We start from the raw sequence: 23,434 nt of genomic DNA on the forward strand, positions 1-23,434 counted from the left end.
GAGCGACAGAGAGTGAGGGGGAGAGACAGAGAGAGCGGGGGAGCGACAGAGAGTGAGTGGGATAGACAGGGAGAGCGGGGAGAGACAGAGAGTGAGGGCAGAGACAAGAGAGCGGGGGACGACAGAGAGTGAGGGGGAGAGACAGAGAGAGCGGACAGAGACAGAGCGTGAGGGGGAGAGACAGAGAGAGGGGAGAGAGACAGAGTGTGAGGGGGAGAGTCAAAAGAGCGGGGGAGCGACAGAGAGTGAGGGGGAGAGACAGAGAGAGCGGGGGAGACAGAGAGTGAGGGGGAGAGACAAGAGAGCGGGGGAGCGACAGAGTGTGAGTGGGATAGACAGAGAGAGTGGGGAGAGACAGAGAGTGAGGGGGAGAGTCAAGAGAGCAGGGGAGCGACAGAGAGTGAGGGGGAGAGACAGATAGAGCGGGGGAGCGACAGAGAGTGAGTGGGATAGACAGAGAGAGCGGGGAGAGACAGAGAGTGAGGGGAGAGACAAGAGAGCGGGGGAGCGACAGAGAGTGAGGGGGAGAGACAGAGAGAGCGGGGGGACATAGAGAGTGAGGGGGAGAGACAGAGAGAGCGAGGGGGGGGGGAGACAGAGCGAGGGGGAGAGACAGAGAGAGCGAGGGAGAGACAGAGAGTGAGGGGGAGAGACAGATAGAGCGAGGGGGAGAGACAGAGAGTGAGGGGGAGAGACAGAGAGTGAGGGGGAGAGACAGAGAGTGAGGGGGTGCGACCGAGAGAGCGAGGGGGAGAGTGTGGTAGTATGTATTGGGGGTCATGTGGGACTGGAAGCCCTAATGTCATTGGCTGACAGATCCCGGGTCCTGGTTGGCCGTTGACCTCAAGCTCCGCCCTGAAGGCGAAGTATAAGAAGCCGGTATCTTCCCCCGCAGGCCAGTTTACTATCGAGCTGCTGGGGAACAGACACGCTTAATAAAGCCTCATCGACTTCACTGTATTCGTCTCACGGAGTCTTTGTGCGCTACAATTTATTAAGCGTGCCTAAAAAGGACTATGGAGCTCAGGATCATTCCAGAATGCCTGAGGATCAGCCCCCACGCAGTGAATCCGGCAGCAGCCTTCAAACACTGGCAGACTTGCTTTGAGGCCTACATCAGATCGACCACAGGCCGAGTCTCAGACAAACAAAAACTGCAGGTCCTGCACTCGAGGGTGAGCACGGAGATTTTCACCCTCATTGAAGACACCGACGATTTCCAGACGGCGTTCACAGCACTGAGAAATCTCTACGTTCGCCCAGTTAACCAAATCTACGCTCGCTACCAGCTCGCGACGTGACGGCAAGCTCCCGGAGAATCGATGGACGAGTTCTACGCCGCGCTGCTGATTTTGGGACGAGCCTGCAGCTGCCCGTCGGTGAATGCAAACGAACATACGGGCATGTTAATGCGCGGCGCTTTTGTGGCAGGTATGCAATCCTCCCAAATCCGCCAAAGACTTCTCGAAAAAGAGTCGCTAGGACTCTCAGAGGCACGGGCCCTAGCAGCCTCCCTAGACGTGGCCGCGCGTAATACCCGCGCCTACGGCCCCGACCGCGCGGCAGGCCATTGGGCCCCGTACGTACCCGTCGCGGCAAACCCCCTACCCCCCCCCCCCCCGGACACCCCACAGGCTTGCGCAGTCCAAACGCCGAGTCGCACCGGGAGCGCCCGGTGTTATTTCTGCGGCCAGGCGAAGCACCCCCGACAGCGCTGTCCGGCCCGCGCAGCCATCTGCAAAAGCTGCGGGAAAAAGGGCCACTATGCGGTGGTGTGCCGATCCCGCGAGGTCGCCGCCGTCCCGGGGCCACAGGGAGCCCTACAAGCAGTCTATGCCTCCCAACCCCCCCAGCACGCCATGTACGACCCGCAGGCGCAGCCGCTCTGGGTCCCGACCACCGCGGCCCCGGGAGAACTGGGAGCCCTGCACGCCGCCTACGCTCCCCAACCCCCCTCCCCGCAGTCCATGTACGACCTGCCGCCGGCGCTCCCGCTTTGGGACCCGGCCAACACTCTCCACGGAGAGGAGGGAGTTTTTCGCGTCCCTAACGCCACCCTCACCCCCGTCCCGCGCCCCACGCCTGACCCGCCGGCGCCACCTACTTGGACCCCGACCACCGCTGTCCCCAGTGAGGGAGCTCCTCGCGCTCCTTGCCTCGCGGCCCCGCGCCTTACCCGCCGGCGGCGCCGACTTGGGCCCCGACTACCGCTGTCCCCGGCGAGGGAGCTCCGCGCGGTCCTAGCGCTCCCCAGACCCCCCAGTACACCATGTGCTACCCGCAGACGCCGCCATTTTGGGTCCCGACCACCACGAGGGGAGGAGGGGCGCCGTTGTACGACCCGCAGACGCCGCCATTTTGGGTCCCGACCACCACGAGGGGAGGAGGGGCGCCGCCATCTTGGACCGCCCCCGATCTGTACGACGCATGGGGCGGCCATTTTGTCCACCCCCGACGCCATCTTGGACGGCAACAACGGACCCCACCCCACTACTACAACCACGGCTCGCTTCGGTTACGCTCGATCAGGCTCGGCCCCGGACTCTCCAGACGACGACGACAACGGTCCTAATTAACGGCCACGAGACGCCATGCCTAGTCGACTCCGGGAGCACGGAAAGTTTTATACACCCCGACACGGTAAGACGCTGTTCCTTAACTACCTACCCCAGCGCACAACGCACATTGCATACCTGCGCACCTAGCTGCAGGATCCCACTCCGTACAGATCCAGGGATTCTGCATAGTTACCCTAATGGTACAGGGGAGGGAATTCAAAAACTACAAACTTAACGTCCTTCCCCAACTCTGTGCCCCCACCTTGTTGGGATTAGATTTCCAATGTAACCTACAGAGCCTTACGTTTAAATTCGGCGGTCCCATACCCCCACTCACTATCTGCGGCCTCGCAACCCTCAAGGTGCAACCCCCGTCCTTGTTTGCGAACCTCACCCCGGATTGCAAACCCGTCGCCACTAGGAGCAGATGGTACAGCGCCCAGGACCGGACCTTCATTCGGTCCGAAGTCCAGCGACTACTAAAGGAGGGCATAATCCAGGCCAGCAATAGTCCCTGGAGAGCGCAGGTGGTAGTAGTGAAGACAGGGGAGAAACAAAGGATGGTCATTGACTATAGCCAGACCATCAACAGGTACACACAACTAGACGCGTACCCTCTCCCCCGCATATCCGACATGGTCAATCGGATTGCCCAGTATAAAGTCTTCTCCACCGTGGACCTCAAGTCCGCCTACCATCAGCTCCCCATCCGCCCAAGTGACCGCAAGTACACAGCCTTCGAGGCAGACGGGCGATTATACCATTTCCTACGGGTCCCTTTTGGCGTCACAAACGGGGGTCTCGGTCTTCCAACGGGAGATGGACCGAATGGTTGATCAACATTGGTTACGGGCCACGTTCCCGTACCTCGACAATGTAACCACCTGCGGCCACGATCAGCAGGACCACGACGCCAGCCTCCAAAAATTCCTCCAGACCGCCAAAGCCTTGAACCTCACGTACAACGAGGACAAGTGCGTTTTTAGCACCGATCGGCTAGCCATTCTGGGCTACATAGTGCGCAATGGGATAATAGGCCCTGACCCCGAACGTATGCGCGCACTCATAGAATTTCCCCTCCCGCACTGCCCAAAAGCCCTGAAACGCTGCCTGAGGTTCTTTTCGTACTACGCCCAGTGGGTCCCCCAGTACGCAGACAAGGCCCGCCCCCTAATACAGACCACGACCTTCCCTCTGTCGACAGAGGCTTGCCAGGCCTTCAGCCGCATCAAAGCGGACATCGCAAAGGCCACGATGCGCACCATCGACGAGTCCCTCCCCTTCCAGGTCGAGAGCGACGCCTCCGACGTAGCTCTAGCGGCTACCCTTAACCAAGCGGGCAGACCCGTGGCCTTCTTCTCCCGAACCCTCCACGCCTCAGAAATCCGCCACTCCTCAGTGGAAAAGGAAGCCCAAGCCATAGTGGAAGCTGTGCGACATTGGAGGCATTACCTGGCCGGCAGGAGATTCACTCTCCTCACTGACCAACGGTCGGTAGCCTTCATGTTCGATAATGCACAGCGGGGCAAGATTAAAAATGACAAGATCTTAAGGTGGAGGATCGAGCTCTCCACCTTCAACGATGAGATCTTGTACCGGCCCGGAAAGCTGAACGAGCCGTCCGATGCCCTATCCCGCGGCACATGTGCCAACGCACAAATTGACCGCCTCCAAACCCTCCACGAGGACCTCTGTCACCCGGGGGTCACTCGGTTTTACCACTTCATCAAGTCCCGCAATCTCCCATACTCCTTAGAGGAGGTCCGTACAGTCACAAGGGACTGCCACATCTGCGCGGAATGCAAGCCGCATTTTTGCAGGCCAGATGGAGCGCACCTGATTAAGGCTTCCCGCCCCTTTGAACACCTCAGTCTCGATTTCAAAGGGCCCCTCCCCTCCACCGACCGCAACACATATTTCCTTAATGTAGTGGACGAATACTCCCGCTTCCCTTTTGCCATTCCCTGCTCCGACATGACCGCGGCCACAGTCATTAAAGTCCTGAACAGCATCTTCACGCTGTTCGGTTACCCCGCATACGTCCACAGCGACAGGGGGTCCTCTTTCATGAGTGACGAGCTGCGCCAGTTCCTGCTCAGCAAGGGCATAGCCTCAAGCAGGACGACCAGCTACAACCCCCGGGGGAACGGGCAAGTAGAAAGGGAGAACGGCACGGTCTGGAAGGCCGTCCGACTGGCCCTACGGTCCAGGGATCTCCCAGTTTCACGGTGGCAGGAGGTCCTCCCGGACGCTCTCCATTCCATCCGGTCGTTATTATGTACGAGCACTAATCAAACGCCTCACGAGCGTCTCCTTGTCTTCCCTAGGAGGTCCTCCTCTGGAACGTCGCTGCCGACCTGGCTGGCGGCCCCAGGACCCATCCTGCTCCGAAAGCACGTGCGGGCACATAAGGCGGACCCGTTGGTCGAAAGGGTTCACCTCCTCCACGCAAACCCCCAGTACGCCTACGTGGAGTACCCCGACGGCCGACAGGACACGGTCTCCCTGCGGGATCTGGCGCCCGCCGGCACCACGCACACCCCCCCGACACCATCAACCCAACCGCCCCCCTTCCTGCCACCGCCGCACCCCGCGACCGCCCCCTTCCCAGGAGGATCAGTCCCCCTCCCCTTTGAACCGACAGCTGAAACCGTGCGGCTCCCGGAGGCGACAACACTGGTACAAGCACCACCACCACCGCCGGGGCCGAGGCGATCGACACGGACGACCAGACCGCCCGACCGACTCGTGGCGTCGATGTAAAACAAAGGTGGACTGTTCAATGAACATTTTGTTTTTCCTATACCCTCTGTAAATAGTTGTAACAGGACGAAACTATCCAATACTGTACTACCATGTAACTGTTCTATCCTCCCAGGACCAGCCCTGTAAACCCTTACCATCATACGAAGCATCACCCCGCCGGGTTCATTTTTGACAAGGGGTGAATGTGGTAGTATGTATTGGGGGTCATGTGGGACTGGAAGCCCTAATGTCATTGGCTGACAGATCCCGGGTCCTGGTTGCCCGTTGACCTCAAGCTCCACCCTGAAGGCGAAGTATAAGAAGCCGGTGTCTTCCCCCGCAGGCCAGTTTACTATCGGGCTGCTGGGGAACAGACACGCTTAATAAAGCCTCATCGACTTCACTCTATTCGTCTCACGGAGTCTTTGTGCGCTACAGAGAGACAGAGAGTGAGGGGGAGCGACAGAGAGAGCGAGGGGGAGCGACAGAGAGAGCGAGGGGGAGAGACAGAGAGAGTGAGGGGGAGAGACAGAGAGAGAGAGAGGGGGAGAGACACAGTGAGGGGGAGCGACAGAGAGAGCGAGGGGGAGAGACAGAGAGTGAGGGGGAGAGACAAGAGAGCGGAGGAGCGACAGAGAGTGCGGGGGAGAGACAGAGAGAGCGGAGAAAGACAGAGAGTGAGGGGGGAGAGACAGAGAGCGGAGAGAGACAGAGAGAGTGAGGGGGAGAGACAGAGAGAGTGAGGGGGAGAGACAGAGAGTGAGGAGGAGAGACAGAGAGCGAGGGGGAGAGACAGAGAGAGCGAGGGGGAGAGACAAAGAGAGCGGGGGAGCGACAGAGAGTGAGGGGGAGAGACAGAGAGAGCGGGGAGAGACAGAGAGTGAGAGGGAGAGACATAGAGGGCGTGGGAGGCAGAGAGAGCAGGGGGAGACAGAGAGTGAGGGGGAGAGACAGAGAGAGCGGGGAGAGACAGAGAGGGAGAGACATAGAGGGCGTGGGAGGCAGAGAGAGCAGGGGGAGACAGAGAGTGAGGGGGAGAGATAAGAGAGCGGGGGAGCGACAGAGTGAGGGGGAGCGACAGAGTGAGGGGGAGAGACAGAGAGAGCGAGGGGGGGACATTGAGAGTGAGGGGGAGAGACAAGAGAGCGGGGGAGCGACAGAGAGTGAGGGGGAGAGGCAAGAGAGCGGGGGAGAGGCAAGAGAGCGGGGGAGAGGCAAGAGAGCGGGGGGGGGAGACAGAGAGTGAGGGGGAGAGGCAAGAGAGTGAGGGGGATAGACAGAGAGAGTGAGGGGGTGAGACAGAGAGAACGAGGGGGAGAGACAGCGAGTGAGGGGGAGAGACAGCGAGTGAGGGGGAGAGACAAGAGAGCGGGGAGAGACAAGAGAGCGGGGAGAGACAGAGAGAGCGAGGGGGAGAGACAGAGAGTGAGGGGGAGCGAGAGAGAGAGCGAGGGGGAGAGACAAAGAGTGAGGCGGAGCGACAGAGAGAGCGAGGGGGAGAGACAGAGAGAGCGAGGGGGAGAGACAGAGAGAGCGGGGGAGAGACAGAGAGAGACAGAGTGAGGGGGAGAGACAGAGAGAGCGAGGGGGAGAGACAGAGAGTGAGGGGGAGCGACAGAGAGAGTGGGGGGGGAGAGACAGAGAGTGAGGGGGAGAGACAGAGCGCGGAGGCGAGAGGGAGCGGGGGAGGCAGAGGGAGCGGGGGAGGCAGAGGGAGCGGGGGAGGCAGAGGGAGCGGGGGAGGCAGAGAGAGCGGGGGAGGCAGAGAGAGCGGGGGGACACAGAGAGCGGGGGGACACAGAGAGCGGGTGACACAGAGAGCGGGGGGGACAGAGACAGCGGGAGAGAGAGATAGACGGGGAGACAGAGTGAGCGGGGGAGACAGAGTGAGCGGGGGAGACAGAGTGAGCGGGGGAGACAGAGTGAGCGGGGGAGACAGAGTGAGCGGGGGAGACAGAGTGAGCGGGGGAGACAGAGTGAGCGGGGGAGAAAGAGTAAGCGGGGGAGACAGGGTGAGCGGGGGGAGACAGGGTGAGCGGGGGAGACTGTGAGCGGGGGAGACAGGGTGAGCGGGGGAGAGACACAGTGGGCGGGAGACAGAGTGGGGGGAGAGACACAGTGGGCGGGAGACACAGTGGGCGGGAGACAGAGTGGGGGGAGACAGAGTGAGCGGGTGTGACAGAGTGAGCGGGTGTGACAGAGTGAGCGGGTGTGACAGAGTGAGCGGGTGTGACAGAGTGAGCGGCGGAGACAGAGTGAGCGGCGGAGACAGAGTGAGCGGCGGAGACAGAGTGAGCGGCGGCGACAGAGTGGGGTGGAGACAGAGAGAGGGGCCACTGTGACAGAGAAAGAGAGCGGGGAGACAGAGAGAGCGGGGGCGGACACAGAGACAGCGGGGGGACACAGAGACAGCGGGGGAGAGACAGAGTGAGCGGTGTGACAGAGAGCGGGGGAGACGCAGAGAGAGCGGGGGAGAGGCAGAGAGAGGGGGGAGAGGCAGAGAGAGCGTGGAGGCAGAGAGAGCGGGTGGGACACGGAGAGCGGGGGGGAGACAGAGAGAGCGAGGGGGGGAGACAGAGAGAGCGAGGGGGGGAGACAGGGAGAGCGAGGGGGAGAGACAGAGAGAGCGAGGGGGAGAGTCAGAGAGAGCGAGTGACTGAGAGAGCAAGATGGACTGACAGAGTGCGGGGGAGAGACAGAGAGAGCGGGGGAGAGACAGAGAGAGAGCGGGGGAGAGACAGAGAGAGAGCGGGGGGGAGACAGAGTGAGCGGGGGAGAGACAGAGAGAGCGGGGGAGAGACAGAGAGCGGGGGGACACAGAGAGCGGGGGGGACAGAGACAGCGGGAGAGAGAGATAGACGGGGAGACAGAGTGAGCGGGGGAGACAGAGTGAGCGGCGGAGAGACAGAGAGCGGGGGAGAGACAGAGTGAGCGGGGGAGAGACACAGAGCGGGGGAGAGACAGAGAGAGAGCGGGGGAGAGACAGAGAGAGAGCGGGGGAGAGACAGAGAGAGCGAGGGGGAGAGTCAGAGAGAGCGAGGGGGAGTGACTGAGAGAGCAAGATGGAACGACAGAGAGCGCGGGGGAGAGACAGAGAGAGCGGGGGAGAGACAGAGAGAGCGGGGGAGAGACAGAGAGAGCGGGGGAGAGACAGAGAGAGCGGGGGAGAGACAGAGAGCGGGGGAGAGACAGAGAGAGCGGGAGAGACAGAGAGAGCGGGAGAGAGACAGAGCGAGAGAGAGACAGAAAGTGTGGGGAGAGACAGAGGGAGCGAGGGGGAGAGACAGAGAGTGCGAGGGGGAGAGACAGAGAGAGCGAGGGGGAGAGACAGAGAGAGAGGGGGAGAGACAGAGAGAGCAGGGTGGGAGACAGAGAGGGACCGGTGGTGACAGAGAGCGCAGGGGTGAGACAGAAAGAGCGGGGGACAGACAGAGAGAGCGGGGGAGAGACAGAGAGAGAGCGGGGGAGAGAGACAGAGAGAGCGAGGGTGAGAGACAGACAGAGCAGGAGAGACAGAGAGAGCGAGGGGGAGACAGAAAGAGCGAGGGGGAGAGACAGAGCGGGAGAGAGACAGAGAGAGCGGGAGAGAGACAGAGAGAGCGTGGAGAGACAGAGAGAGCAGGGTAGGAGACAGAGAGGGACCGGGGGTGACAGAGAGAGCACAGGTGAGACAGAGAGAGCGAGGGGGAGAGACAGAGAGCAGGAGAGACAGAGAGCGGGGGGGGGGAGACATAAAGAGTGAGGGTGAGAGACAGAGAGAGCGGGAGAGAGACAGAGAGAGCGGGAGAGAGACAGAGAGAGCAGGGAGAGACAGAGGGAGCGAGGGGGAGAGACAGAGAGCGCGAGAGGGAGTGACTGAGAGAGCCAGGGGGAGTGACTGAGAGAGCGAGAGGGAGTGACAGAGAGAGCGTGGGAGAGACAGAGAGCGGGAGAGAGACAGAGAGAGCGGGAGAGAGGCAGAGAGAGCAGGAGTGAGACAGAGAGAGAGCGGGGAGAGACAGAGAGAGCGGGGAGAGACAGAGAGAGCGGGGGAGAGACAGAGAGAGCCAGGGAGAGACAGAGAGAGCAGGATAGAGACAGAGAGAGAGCGGGAGAGAGACAGAGAGAGAGTGGGGGAGAGACAAAGAGTGGGAGAGAGACAGAGAGAGAGTGGGGGAGAGACAGAGTGAGCAGGGGAGAGACAGACAGAGAGAGCGGGGGGGAGACAGAGTGAGTGGGGGAGAGGCAGAGAGAGTGGGGGAGAGAGAGAGAGAGCGGGTGAGAGGCAGAGAGAGCGGGTGAGGGACAGAGAGAGCGAGGGAGAGACAGAGAGAGCGGGGGAGAGACAGAGAGCGGGGGAGAGACAGAGAGAGCGGGGGAGAGACAGAGTGAGCAGGGGAGAGACAGAGAGAGAGAGCGGGGGAGAGACAGAGAGAGCCGGCGAGAGCAGGGGAGAGACAGCGAGAGCGGGGAGAGAAAGAGAGAGTGGAGTGGAGTCAAGAAAGTGGGAGAGAGCGAGCGCGGGGGAGACAGAGAGCGCGGTGGAGACAGAGAGCGCGGGGGAGACAGAGAGCGCGGGGGAGACAGAGAGCGCGGGGGAGACAGAGAGCGCGGGGGAGACAGAGAGCGCGGGGGAGACAGAGAGCGCGGGGGAGACAGAGAGCGCGGGGGAGACAGAGAGCGCGGGGAGACAGAGAGCGTGGGGAGAGAGAGTGCGCGGGGAGAGAGAGCGCGTGGGGAGAGAGAGAGCGTGGGGAGAGAGAGAGCGCGGGGAGAGAGAGAGCGTGAGTGTGCGGGAGAGAGAGAGCGAGAGAGCGCGGGGGAGAGAGAGAGCACGGAGGTGAGAGAGAGCGGGGGAGGCAGAGAGAGTGGGAGAGAGAGAGAGAGAGAGAGAGATGGGGAGGCAGAGAGAGCGGGGGAGACAGAGCGAGCGGGGGAGACAGAGTGAGCGGGGGAGACAGAGTGAGCGGGGTAGACAGAGTGGGGGGAGGAGACAGAGTGGCGGGAGGAGACAGGGTGGGGGGGAGGCAGAGTGGGGGGGAGACAGAGTGGGGGAGACAGAGTGGGGGGGAGACAGAGTGAGCAGGGGAGACAGAGTGTGAGGGGGAGACAGAGTGGGGGGGAGACAGAGTGGGGGGGAGACAGAGTGGGGGGAGACAGAGAGCATGGGGAGAGAGAGCGCGCGGGGAGAGAGAGAGAGCGCGGGGGGAGAGAGAGTGCGCGGGGGAGAGAGAGAGAGAGAGAGAGTGTGCGGGAGAGAGAGAGAGCGCGGGGAGAGAGACAGCGCGTGGGAGAAAGAGCGCAGAGGCGAGAGAGAGCGGGGGAGGCAGAGGGAGCGGGGGAGGCAGAGGGAGCGGGGGAGGCAGAGGGAGCGGGGGAGGCAGAGGGAGCGGGGGAGGCAGAGAGAGCGGGGGGGGGACACAGAGAGCGGGGGGACACAGAGAGCGGGGGGGGGACAGAGAGAGCGGGAGAGAGAGATAGACGGGGAGGCAGAGAGAGCGGGGGAGACAGAGTGAGCGGGGGAGAAAGAGTGAGCGGGGGAGAAAGAGTGAGCGGGGGAGAAAGAGTGAGCGGGGGAGAAAGAGTGAGCGGGGGAGACAGAGTGAGCAGGGGAGACAGAGTGGGGGAGAGACATAGTGGGGGGGAGACATAGTGGGGGGGGAGATATATAGGGGGTGCGACAGAGTGGGGGGAGACTGAGTGGGGGGGAGACTGAGTGGGGGGGAGACAGAGTGAGGGGGAGACAGAGTGAGCGGGGGAGACAGAGTGAGCGGGGGAGACAGAGTGAGCGGGGGAGACAGAGTGGGGGGAGGAGACAGAGTGGCGGGGGGAGACAGAGTGGGGGGGAGACAGAGTGGGGGGGAGACAGAGTGAGCAGGGGAGACAGAGTGAGCGGGGGAGACAGAGTGAGCGGGGGAGACAGAGTGAGGGGGGAGACAGAGTGAGGGGGAGACAGAGTGAGGGGGAGACAGAGTGGGGGGGAGACAGAGTGGGGGGGAGACAGAGTGGGGGGGAGACAGAGTGGGGGGGAGACAGAGAGCATGGGGAGAGAGAGCGCGCGGGGAGAGAGAGAGAGCGCGGGGGAGAGAGAGAGAGAGAGAGAGTGTGCGGGAGAGAGAGAGAGCGCGGGGAGAGAGACAGCGCGTGGGAGAAAGAGCGCAGAGGCGAGAGAGAGCGGGGGAGGCAGAGAGAGTGGGGGAGGCAGAGGGAGCGGGGGAGGCAGAGGGGCGGGGGAGGCAGAGGGAGCGGGGGAGGCAGAGAGAGCGGGGGGGGACACAGAGAGCGGGGGGACACAGAGAGCGGGGGGGGGGACAGAGAGAGCGGGAGAGAGAGATAGATGGGGAGGCAGAGAGAGCGGGGGAGACAGAGTGAGCGGGGGAGAAAGAGTGAGCGGGGGGAGAAAGAGTGAGCGGGGGAGAAAGAGTGAGCGGGGGAGAAAGAGTGAGCGGGGGAGACAGAGTGAGCAGGGGAGACAGAGTGGGGGAGAGACATAGTGGGGGGGAGACATAGTGGGGGGGGGAGATATATAGGGGGTGCGACAGAGTGGGGGGAGACTGAGTGGGGGGGAGACAGAGTGGGGGGGAGACAGAGTGGGGGGGAGACAGAGTGAGGGGGAGACAGAGTGAGCGGGGGTGACAGAGTGAGCGGGGGAGACAGAGTGAGTGGCGGAGACAGAGTGGGGTGGAGACAGAGATAGGGGCCACTGTGACAGAGAAAGAGAGCGGGGAGACAGAGAGAGCGGGGGCGGACACAGAGACAGCGGGGGGGACACAGAGACAGCGGGGGAGAGACAGAGTGAGCGGGGAGACAGAGAGAGCGGGGGAGCGGCAGAGAGCGGGGGAGAGGCAGAGAGGAGCGGGGGAGAGGCAGAGAGAGCGGGGGGAGGCAGAGAGAGCAGGTGGGACAGAGAGAGCGGGGGGGAGACAGAGAGAGCGAGGCGGAGACAGAGAGAGCGGGGGAGACAGAGAGCGCGGGGAGACAGAGAGCGTGGGGAGAGAGAGTGCGCGGGGAGAGAGAGTGCGCGGGGAGAGTGCGCGGGGAGAGAGAGTGCGCGGGGAGAGAGAGCGCGCGGGGAGAGAGAGAGCGCGGGGAGAGAGAGAGCGTGAGTGTGCGGGAGAGAGAGAGAGCGCGGGGGAGAGAGAGAGCTCGGGGGAGAGAGAGAGCGCGGAGGTGAGAGAGAGCGGGGGAGGCAGAGAGCGGGGGAGGCAGAGAGAGTGGGGGAGGCAGAGGGAGCGGGGGAGGCAGAGGGAGCGGGGGGGACACAGAGAGCGGGGAGGAGAGAGAGAGAGAGAGATGGGGGAGGCAGAGAGAGCGTGGGGGAGACAGAGTGGGGGGAGGAGGACAGAGTGGCGGGAGGAGACAGAGTGGGGGGGAGACAGAGTGGGGGGGAGACAGAGTGGGGGGGGAGACAGAGTGGGGGGGAGACAGAGTGGGGGGGAGACAGAGTGGGGGGGAGACAGAGTGGGGGGGGAGACAGAGTGAGCGGGGGAGACAGAGTGAGCGGGGGAGACAGAGTGAGCAGGGGAGACAGAGTGAGGCAGGGGAGACAGAGTGAGCAGGGGAGACAGAGTGAGCAGGGGAGACAGAGTGAGCAGGGGAGACAGAGTGAGCAGGGGAGACAGAGTGAACGGGGGGGGAGACAGAGAGCATGGGGAGACAGAGCGCGCGGGGAGAGAGAGCGCGCGGGGAGAGAGAGCGCGCGGGGAGAGAGAGAGAGCGCGGGGGAGAGAGAGTGCGCGGGGGAGAGAGAGAGAGAGAGCGTGCGGGAGAGAGAGAGAGCGCGGGGAGAGAGACAGCGCGGGGGAGAGAAAGAGCGCAGAGGTGAGAGAGAGCGGGGGAGGCAGAGAGAGTGGGGGAGGCAGAGGGAGCGGGGGAGGCAGAGAGAGCGGCGGGGGGACAGAGAGAGCGGGAGGACACAGAGAGCGGGGGGGACAGAGAGAGCGGGAGAGAGAGATAGACGGGGGAGGCAGAGAGAGCGGGGGAGACAGAGAGAGCGGGGGAGACAGAGAGAGCGGGGGAGACAGAGAGAGCAGGGGAGACAGAGTGAGCGGGGGAGACAGAGTGGGGGGGAGACTGAGTGGGGGGAGAGACATAGTGGGGGGAGATATAGTGTGGGGGAGACAGAGTGAGCGGGGGTGACAGAGTGAGCGGGGGAGACAGAGTGAGCGGCGGAGACAGAGTGGGGTGGAGGCAGAGAGAGGGGCCACTGTGACAGAGAAGAGAGCGGGGAGACAGAGAGAGCGGGGGCGGACACAGAGACAGCGGGGGGGGACAGAGACAGCGGGGGAGAGACAGAGTGAGCGGGGATACAGAGAGAGCGGGGGGAGCGGCAGAGAGAGCGGAGGAGAGGCAGAGAGAGCGGGGGAGAGGCAGAGAGAGCGGGGGAGAGGCAGAGAGAGCGGGGGAGGCAGAGAGAGCGGGGGGGAGACAGAGAGAGCGAGGCGGAGACAGAGAGAGCGGGGGAGGCACGGGGGAGGCAGAGAGAGCGGGGGAGGCAGAGAGAGCGGGGGAGACAGAGAGCACGGGGAGACAGAGAGCGCGGGGGAGAGAGCGCGGGGAGAGAGAGAGCGCGGGTGAGGGAGAGCGTGGGGGAAAGAGAGAGCGCGGAGGCGAGAGAGAACGGGGCAGGCAGAGAGCGGGGGAAGCAGAGAGAGTGGGGGAGGCAGAGGGAGGGGGGGAGCGGCAGAGAGAGCGGGGGAGAGGCAGAGAGAGCGGGGGAGAGGCAGAGAGAGCGGGGGAGGCAGAGAGAGCGGGTGGGACAGAGAGAGCGGGGGGGAGACAGAGAGCGCGGGGAGACAGAGAGCGTGGGGAGAGAGAGTGCGCGGGGAGAGAGAGTGCGCGGGAGAGAGAGAGTGCGCGGGGAGAGAGAGTGCGCGGGGAGAGAGAGCGCGCGGGGAGAGAGAGAGCGTGGGGAGAGAGAGAGCGTGAGTGTGCGGGAGAGAGAGAGAGCGCGGGGGGAGAGAGAGAGCTCGGGGGAGAGAGAGAGCGCGGAGGTGAGAGAGAGCGGGGGAGGCAGAGAGAGTGGGGGAGGCAGAGGGAGCGGGGGAGGCAGAGGGAGCGGGGGGGACACAGAGAGCGGGGAGGACAGAGAGAGTGGGAGAGAGAGAGAGAGAGAGATGGGAGGCAGAGAGAGCGGGGGAGACAGAGTGGGGGAGGAGACAGAGTGGCGGGAGGAGACAGAGTGGGGGGGAGACAGAGTGGGGGGGAGACAGAGTGGGGGGGGAGACAGAGTGGGGGTGACAGAGTGGGGGGGAGACAGAGTGAGCGGGGGAGACAGAGTGAGCAGGGGAGACAGAGTGAGCAGGGGAGACAGAGTGAGCGGGGGGGGGAGACAGAGAGCATGGGGAGACAGAGCGCGCGGAGGGAGAGCGCGCGGGGAGAGAGAGCGCGCGGGGAGAGAGAGAGAGCGCGGGGGAGAGAGAGTGCGCGGGGGAGAGAGAGAGAGAGAGAGAGAGCGTGCGGGAGAGAGAGAGAGCGCGGGGAGAGAGACAGCGCGGGGGAGAGAAAGAGCGCAGAGGCGAGAGAGAGCGGGGGAGGCAGAGAGAGTGGGGGAGGCAGAGGGAGCGGGGGAGGCAGAGAGAGCGGGGGGGGACAGAGAGAGCGGGAGGACACAGAGAGCGGGGGGGGACAGAGAGAGCGGGAGAGAGAGATAGACGGGGAGGCAGAGAGAGCGGGGGAGACAGAGAGAGCGGGGGAGACAGAGAGAGGCGGGGGAGACAGAGTGAGCGGGGGAGAAAGAGTGAGCGGGGAGAAAGAGTGAGCAGGGGAGACAGAGTGAGCGGGGGAGACAGAGTGGGGGGGAGACTGAGTGGGGGAGAGACATAGTGGGGGGAGATATAGTGTGGGGGAGACAGAGTGAGCGGGGGGTGACAGAGTGAGCGGGGGAGACAGAGTGAGTGGCGGAGACAGAGTGGGGTGGAGGCAGAGAGAGGGCCACTGTGACAGAGAAAGAGAGCGGGGAGACAGAGAGAGCGGGGGCGGACACAGAGACAGCGGGGGGGGACAGAGACAGCGGGGGAGAGACAGAGTGAGCGGGGATACAGAGAGAGCGGGGGAGCGGCAGAGAGAGCGGAGGAGAGGCAGAGAGAGCGGGGAGAGGCAGAGAGAGCGGGGGAGGCAGAGAGAGCGGGGGGGAGACAGAGAGAGCGAGGCGGAGACAGAGAGAGCGGGGGAGGCAGAGAGAGCGGGGGAGACAGAGAGCACGGGGAGACAGAGAGCGCGGGGGGAGAGAGCGCGGGAGAGAGAGAGCGCGGGTGAGGGAGAGCGTGGGGGAAAGAGAGAGCGCGGAGGCGAGAGAGAACGGGGCAGGCAGAGAGCGGGGGAAGCAGAGAGAGTGGGGGAGGCAGAGGGAGGGGGGGAGGCAGAGAGAGCGGGGGACAGAGAGAGCGGGGGACAGAGAGAGCGGGGGGGACGGACATAGAGAGCGGGGGAGGCAGAGAGAGCGGGGGAGGCATAGAGAGCGGGGGAGGCATAGAGAGCGGGGGAGGCAGAGAGAGCGGGGGAGGCAGAGAGAGCGGGGAGGCAGAGAGAGCGGGGGAGGCAGAGAGAGCGGGGGAGGCAGAGAGAGCGGGGGAGGCAGAGAGAGCGGGGGAGAGTGAGAGGGGGAGACAGAGAGAGCAATAGAGAAATAGAGGGGCCACGGTGACAGTGAGAGAGGGGGTGACAGAGAAAAAGTGGGGGTCAGAGAGAGCGGGGTGCTAGAGAGAGCTGGGGAGACAGAGTGAACGGGGGAGCCAGAGTGAACGGCAGAGACAGAGAGCGAGGGAGGCAGGGAGTGGGGGGGTCAGGGAGTGAGGGAGACACAGAGTGCGGGGGAGACAGACAGCAGGAGGAATATATGGAAGGAGATTGAGAGAGGGAGGGTGGGACTGGGTGAGCCGGACACAGGGCGGCGTGAGAGAGGGGTAGACACAGAGAGAGGGAGATTGAGGTACCTCAAAGTCTATCTCCGCTACTGTCTCTCCAGATGAAAAGGCAGAATAGATCCTTCAGTTTCCTCCTCCTGGGCTGTTCCGTACCTTCAGAAAGAGAGAAGCAGAGAACTCAGTTTAACTCGATCTGACCCGTCCTGTCCCTGTCCTGGGAGTGTTGGTGATGGTGACCCCCAGGAACTTAAAGCTATTGACCATCTCCACTTCGGACCCATTGATGCAGCCGGGAGTGTGTGTCGTGCTGCGCTTCCTGAAGTCGATGATCAGTTCCTTGGTCTTTCCAACATTTAGAGAGCGGTTGTTTTCGGTACACCATGCAACCAAGTGATTTATCTACCTCTTGTAGTCTGATTCGTCGTTGTACTCTGTGATTTACTCTGTATCTAACCCCGTGCTGTACCTGTTCTGGGAGCACGGGGTTAGATACAGAGTAAAGCTCCCTCTACACTGTCCCCATCAAACACTCCCAGGACAGGAACAGCACGGGGTTAGAGACAGAGTAAAGCTCCCTCTACACTGTCCCCAGCAAACACTCCCAGGACAGGAACAGCACGGGTTAGAGACAGAGTAAAGCTCCCTCTACACTGTCCCCAGCAAACACTCCCAGGACAGGTACAGCACGGGGGTTAGATACAGAGGAAAGCTCCCTCTACACTGTCCCCAGCAAACGCTCCCAGGACAGGTACAGCACAGGGTTAGATACAGAGTATCTGTAACCCCATGCTGTAGCTTGTCCTGGGAGTGTTTGATGGGGACAGTGTAGAGGGAGTTTTACTCCGAATCTAACCTCATTGCTGCACCTGTCCTGGGAGTGTTTGATGGGGACAGTGTAGAGGGAGCTTTACTCTGTATCTAACCCCGTGCTGTACCTGTCCTGGGAGTGTTTGGTGGGGACAGTGTAGAGGGAGCTTCACTCTGGATCTAACCCCGTGCTGTACCTGTCCTGGGAGTGTTTGATGGGGACAGTGTAGAGGGAGCTTTACTCTGTATCTAAACTCGTGCTGTTCCTGTCGTGCAAATGTTGGATGGGGACAGTGTAGAGGGAGCTTTACTCTGTATCTAACCCCATTGCTGTACCTGTCCTGGGAGTGTTTGATGGGGACAGTGTAGAGGGAACTTTACTCTGTATCTAACCCCGTGCTGTACCTGTCCTGGGAGTGTTTGATGGGGACAGTGTAGAGGGAGCTTTACTATGTGTATCTAACCCCGTGCGTTAACAGTCCTGGGAGTGTTTGAGGGGGACAGTGTAGAGGGAGCTTTACTCTGTATCTAACCCCGAGCTGTACCTGTCCTGGGAGTGTTTCATCGGGGCAGTGTAGAGAGAGCTTTACTCTGTATTTAACCCCATGCTCTGGCTTGTCCTGGGAGTGTTTGATGGGGACAGTGTGGAAGGAGCTTTACTCTGTATCTAACCCCGTGCTGTACCTGTCCAGGGAGGGTTTGATGGGGACAGTGTGGAAGGAGCTTTACTCTGTATCTAACCTCATTGCTATACCTGTCCTGGGAGTGTTTGATGGGGACAGTGTTGAGGGACCTTTACTCTGTATCTAACACCGTGCTGTACCGGCCCTGGGAGTGTTTGATGGGGGACAGTGTAGAGGGAGCTTTACTCTGTATCTAACCCCGTGCTGTACCTGTCCTGGGAGTGTTTGATGGGGACAGTTGAAAGAAAGTGTCATGTATCTGTGCTTGCTAACCTGTGCCTCGGGTTGCGTGCTTGACTATTGGTCCCTTCTCATCTTCAAGTTTCTGAGTTGCCCCCATTCGTGGCTTCTGTAGGAATAGGCAGGGGTAGAGTTAAACACCAATTATGTAAAACGACACTCCGCGCCACCAAACTCCACCCGCAGCCCCAAGACTCCTTGATCCTACCTCCCCTCAGCCCCAGATCATGGGACTCCTTATTATCTCCCCGAAATCTATGGGGCTCCTCAGTCCTCTCCCACAATTTGTGGTACTGCTGACTCCTCCTAACTGTGGGACTCCTCTGTCCCCAAATTAAATTGTGACCATTATTCTAATCACTTATGATCAGTGTCTGACGGAGAGCCATCTCGACTCGAAACGCTGGCTCTGTCGTCTCTCTACAGATGCTGTTCGATCTGTTGAGAATTGCAGCATTTTCTGTTTATGAATCATTTAATGTCATGTACACTTTTGCCCAGCGGCTCCTTCACCAAATATTGAATTTTTAATGTTATGATCACTGTTGTCTGGTCTCTCCTTTACCAAACATGAATCAATTAGTGTTATGATCACTGTTGCCTCATATCTCCTTTATCAAACATAAATGATTTAATGTAATGATCATTGTTATCTCGAGGCTCCTTTAATAAACATGTAATGTTATGATCACTGTTGCCTAGTGTCCCCTTTTGTGACGGATTTAGGTTATTCCGGACCTGATAATACTTTATTAATAACCTATGCTCTAGGTTGACCCACCAAAAGAGGGAAACCTGTTTTCCTGCCAAGACTCAGAATAGATCTCACGAAGGGAGAATGCTTTTCCGGGTCTCAGACAGTTAAACAGGATTTCAGTTACTTTTTATGGGAAAAGAAAAGTTCAGATGCGTCACTCACAACTAAATCTTTACCTCTATCGTCGTGGGTCCTAGCCATTTAAGGCTTCCTAAATGAGTGTCTAGGAGTTTAGACTTTGCGAGTACTTCTTATACAGTATAATTGTAATCAAAGTATTTTTATTGTAAAAATACTCCCAAGAGATACATACAGAATTGCAGAGTTAAAAATATAAATTGATTAACAGTCTTTAGTTATCTGTTAATAATATAAAATCGTTAACAGTCCTATGTTATCTGCTAACACATTAACTTCTCTCAATAGAATGAGATATCTGAAACATGGAAAATCCTAAAGTATCTCCTATCAATTTCTTAATACGTTTCTAAGAAGTTAAACAAAAACATAATTACAAAACCTGAGTTTTTTTCTGACGAGGCAAGCTTGAAGAACAGAGCTTTGACCCACACTCCTGCAGGGGAGTGAGAAGGGGTATCTTTCTGATAAAATGCCTCTCTTTTTATATAGATAAAATTACCTTATCGGTCAAGGACAGCATCTGTTATCCTGCCACTTATTGTTGGTTAATTACCTATAGCCAAATGGCTAACTGGATGTATTAGCATTAATACATCTTTTAATGGTTGTCGGGTCTGTGTAAATGTCAGGTGTCTTAAGATATATTGGAAAAGGGAACTCGTATAGAGGCCTGTCTTTTTTCAGTGTTATGTTCTTTAGATACCAACACAGACACTTTTTGTGAGGGTGTTATTCGAAGTGTCAAGAGGTGTAGTTAGGGAAAGATTTGTGTATCTATTTATCTGAAGAATTTCCTGTCCTCATGGTTTGAATACTTATAGGTTCAGGCGAGTGAACCCAAAGAATTTATGGTGTGTCACAGGAAGGTCTTTCGTATCCTGTAATTGTTTGTATTAATGAGCCTTTGAAACCAGCTCCGAGTTTCTCCCATCAGGTGGTAACTTCCACCTGACCTTCAGCTGAAGTAGTTTTATTCCACTTTAAATTAAAATGCTGTTTGTATTAATGCCTTATTTCAAACCAAATTCTGCGGCGAATGTGATATTCATCACACTTTACCATACAGGAATAATTTCATGAAATGAATGAAAATTGCTTATTGTCACAAGTAGGCTTCAAATGAAGTTACTGTGAAAAGCCCCTAGTCGCCACATTCCGGCGCCTGTTCGGGGAGGCTGGTACGGAATTGAATCGTGCTACTGGCCTGCCTTGGTCTGCTTTCAAAGCCAGAAAATTAGCCCTGTGCTAAACAGGTCCAAGATGGTGCCTTTCCTTTTCCTAATTTTTCTCAACTCTCACCTCCTGACTCTCCACCTCATGTGGGTCACTCTCCTCCTCATCGATGAACAGGAATGAGGCGTGACTTCTGAACGCTTCCCCAGGGCTGGCGGACAACTGACCACCAATGCGCTGCTCCGTCACTCCACTGTCTTCCTTTGGCTTCAGCCTGTTTTCGCAACTGAAATGGCGATGCAGGAGACCTTCAATCTCAGCCCGATCGATGGAGCCCAAGAGGATCATGGATTCTGGGAAAAAGAGCAGGAAAGGTAGTGGAGAGGTCCAAGGCCAAGGCAACACGTCTAATGGGCAAGGCACGAGTTCAAAGGGTAAGTCATGGGGACAAAAGTTAAGATGCCAATTCTGTCATCCTTCTGCTTTCTCCCTCAGCCCTCTCTTCGCACTCGCCCTCCCCTCCAGCCGGTCCTGCAGCTGCTTTCTCTTCCTCCTTCTGTCCGTCCCCAGCTTCCTGAGCCTCTCCCTGTCCCACCCCCGTTCTCTCAAACTCTTCCCCCCCCCCCACCCTGTTCCATCATCTCCTCCTTGCACCCCCAAATCCCTCACCTCCCTTCCCCGCCCCTCCAGCTCCCTCACTCTCTATCCATGCTCCCTCACCTTACCCCCCCCCCCCAACCTCATCCCACTCCCTAGCTCCTCACCCTCCCCACTTCCCTCAACCCTTTCCCTATCCTTCTTCCCCAAACTCCTCCATCCCCTCCCGGCCCTCCTCCCTCCCTCCCTCGGCCTGCCCATTCCTTCTCCCCACCACCGCACACCCTCCCACCTACCTTGAGAATCCACAAACGGAAAGCTTTTCAGGGACTTCTCCTTGAGGAGCTGTTGGAGATCTCGATATTTGCACACGGATGACACGTAGGCCACATTTCGAACCATGATGTCTTCGACAACAATGTTGTACTTGCTGCAGAGAGAGAGGGAGAGGGACAAGAATTCAGGCCTAGAAAATGGGGACTCCTCAGACCCCCCCCCCTTGAAACGATGGACTCTCGCCCCCACTCCCAAACTGTGGGACTCCTCACCCACACACAGCCAAACTGTGACCGTCCCAGCCCATTCCAATACCAAGAATCACCCCACCCCACCCCCGTTCCGCACCACACTCACTTCATATAACTCCAGGACATGTCGGGAGGTAGGGTAGCTTTTTAATCTGGATGATGCTGTCATAAAGGCTGGACTGCAAACTCTGAGCCACCATGTTAGCGAGAATCACAGAAACCATCATGGGGAGGATGTGGAAATCTGCCCGGTGAGCTCGAAGCAGATCACTGCCGTGGACACGGTGTGAGTCACTGCGCCTGTCAATGCAGCAGCACCTAGAGAGAGAGAGAGAGGGAGACAGAGAGAGAGAGACAGAGAGTGGAGAGAGAGAGAGGGAGACAGAGAGAGGGAGACAGAGAGAGAAAGACAGACAGAGAGAGAGGGAGACAGAGAGAGAGAGACAGAGAGAAAGACAGAGAGAGGGAGACAGAGAGAGAGAGAGAGAGAGGGGGAGACAGAGAGAGAGAGGGAGGGACAGAGGGAGAGAGAGAGAGAGAGAGAGAGAGGGGGAGACAGAGAGAGGGAGACAGAGAGAGAGAGAGAGGAGACAGAGAGAGAGAGAGAGAGAGAGGGAGACAGAGAGAGAGAGAGAGAGAGAGGGAGACAGAGAGAGAGAGAGAGAGAGAGAGAAAGACAGAGCGAGGGAGACAGAGAGAGAGAGACAGAGAGAGAGAGAGGGAGACAGAGAGAGAGGGAGAAGAGAGAGAGAGAGAGAGACCAGGGAGACAGAGAGAGGGGGAGAGAGAGAGAGGGGGAGAGAGAGAGAGAGGGAGACAGAGAGAGAGAGAGACAGAGAGTGGGAGACAGAAAGAGAGAGAGAGGGAGACAGAGAGAGGGAGACAGAGAGAGGGAGCAGAGAGAGAAAGGCAGAGAGAGAGAGGGAGACAGAGAGAGGGGGAGAGAGAGACAGAGGAGACAGAAAGACAGAGACAGAGAGAGAGACAGAGGGAGAGAGAGAGAGAGACAGAGGGAGAGAGAGAGACAGAGAGAGTGAGAGAGAGGGACAGGGAGAACGAGAGAGGGATACAGAGAGAGAAGCAGACAGAGAGAGAGAGAAGCAGACAGAGAGAGAGAGACAAAGAGAGAGATACAAGAGAGTGATACAAGAGAGACGAGAGAGAGAGAGAGAGACAGACAGGGAGAGTGAGAGAGAGAGATAGTGAGAGACAGAGAAAGAAACAGAGAGAGAAACAGACAGAGAGAGAGAAAAGAGGTGTGGGGTATGGGGTGTGAGAATGAGAGACCGAGAGCACCAAGTCATTAAGCAGTCAACACGTCCGAGTTTAAAAATGATCAGGAACCCGGACTGATTCACTCCCATTCCCTAACCCAGGGGTCACTGGACAGGGATCAGGAGCAGGAACACGGACTGATTCACTCCCATTCCCTAACCCAGGGGTCACTGGACAGGGATCAGGAGCAGGAACCGGGCTGATTCACCCCCTCCCTAACCCAGGGGTCACTGGACAGGGATCAGGAGCAGGAACCCGGACTGATTCACTCCCACTCCCTAACCCAGGGGTCACTGGACAGGGATCAGGAGCAGGAACCCGGACTGATTGTGGTATTATCAGGTATTGCAGTACCCGAGAGGCTGAAGTTCCATTGGTTAAACCTGGGGGTTTACCATTGGTTGTCCAGTATGTAGCTCCGCCCTGATAGGCGGGGTATAAGAGTCAGTGCCGTCCCAGCAGCCCTCATTCTGTACCTGAGCTGCTGGGGAACAGCTCTAGTCTATTAAAACCTTCTGTTGTGCTACAACCTCGTTTTAGTAGTTATTGATCGTGCATCACTGACTCACTCACATTCCCTAACCCAGGGGTCACTGGACAGGGATCAGGAGCAGGAACCCGGACTGAATCACTCCCACTCCCTAACCCAGGATCACTGGACAGGGATCAGGAGCAGAAACCCGGGCTGATTCACTCCCACTCCCTAACCCAGGGGTCACTAGACAGGGATCAGGAGCAGGAACCCGGGCTGATTCACTCCCACTCCCTAACCCAGGGGTCACTAGACAGGGATCAGGAGCAGGAACCCGGACTGATTCACCCCATCCCTAACCCAGGGTCACTGGACAGGGATCAGTAGCAGGAACCCGGACTGATTCACCCCCTCCCTAACCCAGGGTCACTGGACAGGGATCAGGAGCAGGAACCCGGGCTGATTCACCCCCTCCCGAACCCAGGGTCACTGGACAGGGATCGGGAGCAGGAACCCGGACTGATTCACCCCCTCCCGAACCCAGGGTCACTGGACAGGGATCAGGATCAGGAACCCGGACTGATTCACACCCTCCCTAACCCAGGGTCACTGGAC

The 23,434-nt window shown here is 59.3% G+C and overlaps 1 protein-coding gene across 1 annotated transcript in view; it reads right to left on the minus strand.

The window, feature by feature from the left end:
- Window positions 1–23,434, minus strand: part of LOC140392886 (chloride channel protein-like) — a 1,200,068-nt gene that overhangs the window by 26,390 nt on the left and 1,150,244 nt on the right. The window contains 7 exon segments of the mRNA XM_072478647.1: window positions 16,217–16,300; window positions 17,911–17,986; window positions 20,075–20,301; window positions 20,842–20,975; window positions 21,179–21,206; window positions 21,209–21,313; window positions 21,316–21,390. Of these exon segments, the coding sequence (XP_072334748.1) occupies window positions 16,218–16,300; window positions 17,911–17,986; window positions 20,075–20,301; window positions 20,842–20,975; window positions 21,179–21,206; window positions 21,209–21,313; window positions 21,316–21,390 (728 nt within the window). The 3' untranslated portion in view covers window position 16,217.

This window comes from Scyliorhinus torazame, chromosome 16, assembly GCF_047496885.1.
Source record: "Scyliorhinus torazame isolate Kashiwa2021f chromosome 16, sScyTor2.1, whole genome shotgun sequence".
Classification (NCBI taxonomy): domain Eukaryota; kingdom Metazoa; phylum Chordata; class Chondrichthyes; order Carcharhiniformes; family Scyliorhinidae; genus Scyliorhinus; species Scyliorhinus torazame.